The 8,277-nt window shown below is 43.8% G+C and overlaps 2 protein-coding genes across 2 annotated transcripts; both read right to left on the bottom strand.

The window, feature by feature from the left end:
• Nucleotides 1-1,135: 1,135 nt before the first annotated feature.
• Nucleotides 1,136-1,808, bottom strand: LOC133903493 (peroxidase E5-like). Its single transcript, XM_062344895.1, has one exon. The coding sequence runs from the start codon at nt 1,791-1,793 to the stop codon at nt 1,326-1,328; it is 468 nt and encodes a 155-aa protein (XP_062200879.1). The 5' UTR covers nt 1,794-1,808; the 3' UTR covers nt 1,136-1,325.
• Nucleotides 1,809-2,755: 947 nt separating this feature from the next.
• LOC133903492 (peroxidase A2-like) lies at nt 2,756-5,121 on the bottom strand. The gene is made up of 4 exons (XM_062344894.1): nt 4,836-5,121; nt 4,543-4,737; nt 3,517-3,679; nt 2,756-3,416 (listed from the first exon to the last, which is right to left on the bottom strand). Exons 1-4 carry the CDS (start codon nt 5,061-5,063, stop codon nt 2,950-2,952), a joined length of 1,053 nt encoding a protein of 350 aa, XP_062200878.1. The 5' UTR covers nt 5,064-5,121; the 3' UTR covers nt 2,756-2,949.
• Between the last annotated feature and the right edge of the window lie 3,156 nt (nt 5,122-8,277).

Genomic DNA, 8,277 nt, shown 5'->3' with positions numbered 1-8,277 from the left:
AGGCATGACGTGGCAACAGGAGTTCCTTGGACGGTTCAAATCCATTGTCCGGAGGGACATTTTGGCCCCCTTGAGGATGATTCCCGGGTTGGAGAAGCATGGCCCGATGAAGGCGTTCCTCCTACAGTTTCTCATATGCCGTTCGTGTAATGTTCATTCATGTGGTTCATGTTCCTCACTGATTTACTTATTGTTTGTCATTTCGTAATTCACAGGCGGAGAACATCCACCCATTGGCGGGCGAAGATGACGTCTCACGGCACTTGGAGGCATACTTATTGTGGTTGTTCGAGTGGATCGTGTTCACCGAGACCCATGGCAACTCGGTGTCGTAGAGCATGGTCATGTATGCCATGGAGATAGCGAACGCCGGACCGGGGGAGGTCCCCCAGTATAGCTAGGCTTCAGCTGTGCTTACTGCTACCTACAGGGGGCTTTGCGAGGCCTATGTGAAGGTTGATTCAAACACAGTTTTCACCGGGTGTCCACTACTCCCGTAGTTGTGGTCCTACGAGAGGTTCGCCATCAGCCGGCCAGATGTCGACCACACTGCGAATGCGTTTCCAACTAACAGCATCGACAGGCCCACCATGGGGTCTTTGTGGTGCTGATGATCGGTAAGTGTGAGGAACCGTCCAAATTGTATTTAGATTAATTATTAGGACGATCATTTAATAAGATAAGAGGTAGCACACACCTATCTTTCGACATGCCACGTGCTATCCCACATCTCACCATAACAATCGCGACCACAACAATTAACCAGAATCCAATTCCAATAGTCTCGACATGTATTCTATGCATAAGATCTGAACACATGCTTTTACAACAAGCTTTATCACATCAAGGTATAATAAAGAGCGAGTAATGTAAATATATTACAAGTCCTTAAGTTATTACAAGTTTAACAATTTACAGAACAACGAACGCTATGAGAACAAAATACGATAGTTTCATCTCCTAGCCGGTTAGAGTTACTATACAGCGGAAATAAAGTTTATAAACAGCAAAAGATAGGTGGTGTCATTTGCCTTGAGGCACCACAAAAAAACACGAGTCACCGACATCGACGGATATGAAGTAACTATACACTACTTCTTTCTCACATGTAAAACTTTAACAGAAACAAGGTGAGTACAAAAGTAAAGATTTATTTTATATTAGATACATATAATAATCTGACTTTAAAGATCATGCATTTAGGTGCAACATACATGTAATATTATATCGGTTGAACAATTATTCAACTGCATAACAATAAGAAAGTAATGAGCTGCACACGTACATTAGAGGAGCCAAATTAAGTGCTTAATTTGTATTTGCAGTCAATTAAGCACATCCACGTATTTCTCCTTCCTAATTAGCTTCAATGCATTGACCTTTCTGCAGTTTTTTCGGATTTCTCCTTTGGAGGGGTCTGTCAACGGCTGAATGTTCCCCATGTTGATCATGGATTGTGCGAAATTCGCAAAGAAGGCATCCTGGCTGCTCGCAAACTGGTCGACGATGGGTGCGGTGGCACCCTGCGCTTGGGGCGACGACTTGAGCTCCTGGTCGGAGCTGAGGATCCCTCGGTTCTCCTCTAGATTCGTGTAGTAGTTCTTGTCGAAGATGTTAGGCGTCGTTGGATCGAGATCGTTCAGAGCCGACTCGTCACCGTTTCTCGGGCACCTCTGCGATAGGAAAGCCCGGTATCCTGAGTTCAAGGTCGGGTCCGGCCGGTTCGTCCCGCTGAAGTTGTAGAGCCGGCCCGTGACGAACTGGCATTGTGCTCGGCCGAACGTGTGGTTCATGTTCCTCACTGATTTACTTATTGTTTGTCATTTCGTAATTCACAGGCGGAGAACATCCACCCATTGGCGGGCGAAGATGACGTCTCACGGCACTTGGAGGCATACTTATTGTGGTTGTTCGAGTGGATCATGTTCACCGAGACCCATGGCAACTCGGTGTCGCAGAGCATGGTCATGTACGCCATGGTGATAGCGAACGCCGGACCGGGGGAGGTCCCCCAGTATAGCTAGGCTTTAGCTGTGCTTACTGCTACCTACAGGGGGCTTTGCGAGGCCTATGTGAAGGTTGATTCAAACACAGTTTTCACCGGGTGTCCACTACTCCTGTAGTTGTGGTCCTACGAGAGGTTCGCCATCAGCCGGCCGGATGTCGACCACATTACAAATGCATTTCCAACTAACAGCATCGACAGGCCCACCATGGGGTCTTTGTGGTGCTGATGATCGGTAAGTGTGAGGAACCGTCCAAATTGTATTTGGATTAATTATTAGGACGATCATTTAATAAGATAAGAGGTAGCACACACCTATCTTTCTACATGCCACGTGCTATCCCACATCTCACCATAACGATCGCGACCACAACGATTAACCAGAATCCAATTCCAATAGTCTCGACATGTATTCTATGCATAAGATCTGAACACATGCTTTTACAACAAGCTTTATCACATCAAGATATAATAAATAGCGAGTAATGTAAATATATTACAAGTCCTTAAGTTATTACAAGTTCAACAATTTACAAAACAACGAACGCTATGAGAACAAAATACGACAATTTCATCTCCTAGCCGGTTAGAGTTACTATGTAGCGGAAATAAAGTTTATAAACAGCAAAAGATAGGTGGTGTCATTTGCCTTGAGGCACCACCAAAAAAACACGAGTCACCGACATCGACAGATATGAAGTAACCGTACACTACTTCTTTCTCACATGTAAAACTTTAACAGAAACAAGGTGAGTACAAAAGTAAAGATTTATTTTATATTAGATACATATAATAATCTGACTCTAAAGATCATGCGTTTAGGTACAATATACATGTAATATTATATTGGTTGAACAATTATTCAACTGCATAACAATAAGAAAGTAATGAGCTGCACACGTACATTAGAGGAGCCAAATTAAGTGCTTAATTTGTATTATCAGTCAATTAAGCACATCCACGTATTTCTCCGTCCTAATTAGCTTCAATGCATTGACCTTTCTGCAGTTTTTTCGGATTTCTCCTTTGGAGGGGTCTGTCAACGGCTGAATGTTCCCCATGTTGATCATGGATTGTGCGAAATTCGCGAAGAAGGCATCCTGGCTGCTCGCAAACTGGTCGACGATGGGTGCGGTGGCGCCCTGCGCTTGGGGCGACGACTTGAGCTCCTGGTCGGAGCTGAGGAACCCTCGGTTCTCCTCTAGATTCGTGTAGTAGTTCTTGTCGAAGATGTTAGGCGTCGTTGGATCCAGGTCATTCAGAGCCGACCCGTTGCCGTTTATCGGGCACCTCTGCGACAGGAAAGCCCGGTATCCTGAGTTCAAGGTGGGGTCGGGCTGGTTCGTCCCATTGAAGTTGTAGAGCCGGCCCGTGACGAACTGGCATTGTACTCGACCGAACGTGTGGGCCCCTGCGCACACGTATCATATCCGACCAATCAAAACCTGCAGCCATTTGGGATCGTGCATGGTTGTCATCTAAGTTAAGTTTGATATGGATCCGATCAGCACCTGAGAGGGCGACGAGGTCGACGTTGTTAAGGCCGACGGCGTTGAACTTGCCCTCGAGCACGGTGAGGTTGTCGAAGGGCGACGGCAGGTTGTTGGCGCTTGTGAAGTTTGCCGTCGTGCTGTCTAGCCTCCCCAGTAACACACCCCATTTGGGGCCTCCAGACTGCACGGCAGTGAAACGAAAAATTTACTACTAGTACACCACCGAATTACCAATAATACATACTCCATCTGATCATAAAAACTTTTCGTTTCGGATATGGTCAAACTTTTCAAACTGTGGGTAACAATCTCTCTCTGAATATTTGGATTGGAAACATACATGCCAATTATATATACGTAGATTTGGTTTGAAAAGTATTTTCATAATATTAGAATTATAATAAATTTTATTATATTATAAAAAAGTAGCGATCAAATTGTGACCCTATATTTCTAGCACGAAAGATCAGTTCCTTTTGTTTGCATGCATATTCTTGTGGCTGATACGCACCTTCCTATTGTAGATTCTTTCGTATCACGGCTATAGCGGGATATGTCCATCGATTTTGCACGACATAAAAATTTATAAAACTAAAGTATTCAGGAATTTTTAATTATTAATTTCTATCATAATATATTTATTATCAAAATAACTAATTATTTTTTATTAAAAAATAACGCACGCGTGCACCACACTCACACGCATGCATGTGAGTTGTCATATCACATGCCTACTAAAAGCTAATGACTTTTTATAAATCATAGTCACCAGAATTTGATCCCCATCAGTGTAGTCGTACCCTCATGCTTATACCGCAGAGACAAAGAGGTGGTTCCTTACGGCAGTAACTAATGAACTGATAGCTTGACCGACACTTCTATTACTGAAGGGTGTATAAGGCGCTAATGAAATTATAGCATTCTGTCATCCGTTAAACCAACGCATGCCCCTTGAAAACTACGGGGCACCTACCAGAGTGCGTAGGAGTCATCGTCCATCCAGCATGCACGTCATGAATAATTATAGTAGGGTACAGTACGTACCAGCTCGACAGAGATCTCTGCGGCGAGGGCGAGGATGTCGGCGCAGGAGACGACCCCTGGGCAGGCCTCCTCCAGCGCCGACTTGACGGCGTCCACCACCGGGAACCCCCGCGCAGAGCCGTTGTTGGGCAGCGCGCCCTTCTCCGACTGGATCACCCCCGGCACGCTGTCCAGCAGCAGCGACCCGTCGCAGCCCTACACACATACGCCACCAATCAAAATATTGTTTCGTGCATGCATGGCCATGGCGTCCGGCCGATCGATGCTGGTAGGAGCTAGAGGAAGGCAGGTACCTGGACGAAGCAGTCGTGGAAATGGAGGCGGGTGAGGCTGGCGTAGATGCGGACGTCGGACATGTGGGCGTCAATGAGGACCCGCTTCACGATCTCGTAGGCGTCAGGGCACGTGCAGTCGTAGTAGTCCTCGCACAGCTGCGCCGTGGCGCCGTGGAGGCACAGGGCGGCCACCAGCAGCACGCCGGCGACGATGGCAACGGACGAGCGAGGACTAGAGGAAGCCATCTCTAGTGTATGTAGACCTGAATATCAAGTGAGCCACACGAGCACGGTGAGGCAGGCACGCGCCCCTGATTTATAGGCTAATGACCATCCATGCGCCTCAGTTAATTTCGATCAAGTTGCCTTTACTTACCGGTATTGATAAAAACATGGATAGAGAAGTAAATTGATGGATCAAGTATGGTCCAAATTAACATTCATGGGTTCTGGTGAAGACTTGTCAAACTTGGCTCCTCTAGCTTGGCCCTGTGAGTAGTACGAGTGCATGTCGTTTACTAGCGAAAGCAGCACATGCATAAAAACATATATAATGCAATCCATATATGTGTGGTTCATATTGGGCGTATACAGTTAACTGTTTCCTTAGTAAATGAATTTGGAGAGGAAATTAGCTTGCGGCACGAGTTGATTAACAAAAAGTATTTAGTTGGTAAGTCTTTATCTAAGCCTGCAGCTCAACGAAATAACTCACACTTCTGGAAAGGGCTTATGGAGATTAAAGATGGTTTTTTAACCTATGTGTAAGAAAAAAAGGGTGATGGTAACAATACTTTGTTGTTTGCTGTTCCGTCAAAAAACAGTACTTTGTTGATCAACCTTTGGCTGTGCTTTAATTTATTTCGTATGTTTTACATCCTTATATTACCTTTCAAAAAACAAGTGATGTGTTAACCGAATGTTTTGGGTGTATCCATTTTCGTAGGATTGAATAGGGTCAAACATTGAAGATACGGCAACAGCTCATATATAAATGTGAGTATGTGAGGCTCCAAGACACTATATATTACAATTTGGAGAGGTGGTAATAAAGGAAAACTCAGAGTGTTTGGTTTAATCTATGTCTACCAACCGGAAAACTCAGAGTGTGTGGTTTCACTCGAAATTTATATGGAAAATGAATATTACAATGACACTTGAGGTGTTTCGTTGGCTTGTACTTCAAAACGTTATATTGACCAAAAATAACATGTTTAAAAGAGTTCTCAAGGGGGAAATGTCGAAAATGTAAAATTTTGTGGACAGAATGGAAGTATTAAAAAATCTCCTCATTTTTTCGCTATCCTATGCCGAAATAGGTATCCTATCCGTTTCTGTATTCAGCAAATTTTAAGTTTCAGAGCATGAAAATTTGATGTAATCTGAATGGCTGTTTGCGAGGTGTTATTGTTGTTAGCTTCATTCTTTAGAAACAAAATATAATGGTGATACGTGAACTGAGTATAGTTTAATTGGTTAGGATACTCGTGGAATATATCCATCTAATTCAAGTTTCAGACTCGGCACAGATGATAATATTTTTTTATTAAATCTAGAGGTAAATAGTACATATATACATGGATACGTTAAGTGATTCAAAGTACATATCCCCATTACGTGAGGTTATATCACGGATCATATTTAGATGTATGGTATAACGTATCCACGTGGATATACGTGGGCGTGAGTGCAGTGTGTACGTGAGCGCGTGTGTCCAGAGACATGTGCGTCCAGAGACTTTTCAAACTTGGTGACTGCTGTCTTCTCTGTGATTATGAGTACTACATGTCAATCTTGTACTATATGCACATGCGTGTGTGTGCAAACAAATGTATGACGCGACATGTACCTATGGTTGATGTTGGGTAGTGTACCTGTCGCTAGATCCTTTTGTTGTTTGTGAAACGAGTGTACTTTTTTTTTGGAGGATTGCATGTTACCTGATAGCTAGTATTGCTAAACTTATCTTGCAGATAACGACTAGCTTGGGCTTGACATAAGAAACATCGCAATTTTCGACGTACAATGGGCTTGACATAAGCTAGCATGCATCTTCAGAAAGACATGGATTATCCATATATGCATGCTAGCTCAATATTATGTTTGTCGCATTTTTTTTACCAGAAACATGCATATTGTACTTCGGGTCCAAATGCCGGTTGATGCTCCGGAGGGATCGAATCTACAGGCATGCTGAAAATAACTGACACGTAGATAGGGGACCTAAATATCATGTGTTGGACAGATGTGCCCCATCAGCTGCTGCTGTGTGATATATACATGCTAAAGGTCAATGCAAATTCCAAACTGTACTGATGACAAAGTATGACAATTGAAATTGAATTGCTCAATATTATACGTAGCTAGAATTAATAAAAGAAATTAAGTTGCAAACAAGCCAGCTGGCATCGTTGTGTGATCCTTCGTGGTTGCCATATACATATGGACGCGACTATACTCCAGCATCCGTGCATGCTATCACTAGTACAGAATATCCCTGTATTATCATTTTCAAACTGATTTTCACTGTCGATTTTAGAACTGACAGTATATAAGGGGTAGTGAAAGTCACACCCTTTTCACTGCCGGTTGTACAACCGGCAGTAAAGGTGGTTTCAGAAGCCAAAAAAAGAAATGGTTAATCGCGGCTTAGTTGCCGCCACCGCCGTGTTTTCGAGCCTTCGTGCTCCCACCGTGCAAGCTCCACCACTGCCGCGACCACTCAAAAAAGAAAAATCAACACCTTGAACTAATGAACCCATTTCCCCCTTTTGTTCACATTGAACACAAAAATCATATATTACCTATACATATACAGAAGGCAACAAGCAAATAATGAACAAGACACAATTTATCTAAAAAATCTCGAGTGTTGCGGCATCAACATGCTCCTGGATGTTCTCGATGAGCCTCAGCCGACGCTGCTTCTCCTTCTTCTCGACGACGTTGGCCGGCCCGCCATGGAAGCCGCCACCTAGCGCCCGGCTCCGCTTCCTGCCGCCAGTGACCTATGGCGCCCCTTCGGCCAGCTCCATTGAAAGTGCATCTAGGCCCCCTAAGTGGTTTTGGCTAATTGATGACAAAACAATTAAGGGACTTATGAGTTTATTGAAGCTATGAACATGTTTTAGTTTCATTGGTGAAGTTATACGATGTTGGCGTCTCTCAAAAAGAAAAGAGAAGCGGTTTGTAGTACTCAATAGGATTTAATTTGATTTTATTTTTGAAATTGAGTTCAGAAAAACCGTACTATCAAGAGGGATACAATTGATAGTTTTGATGGTATCTCAGTGCTCAAAGTAACCTCTTAGAACCAAATATTGAGAGACACATTCACCCACGGATACCGGGAAATAGGCTAAAGTGTTCTGAGTCCGGAGTCTCCGGTGTTCACCGGACACTCCGGTACTTAGTGTTTTCGGTTGGAGTCTCCGAGTGAGACTCCGCTAGAGAATCTCGG

The sequence above is a fragment of the Phragmites australis genome, chromosome 21 (assembly GCF_958298935.1).
Source record: "Phragmites australis chromosome 21, lpPhrAust1.1, whole genome shotgun sequence".
Lineage (NCBI taxonomy): Eukaryota > Viridiplantae > Streptophyta > Magnoliopsida > Poales > Poaceae > Phragmites > Phragmites australis.
This window is presented reverse-complemented; position numbering and strand designations above follow the sequence as displayed.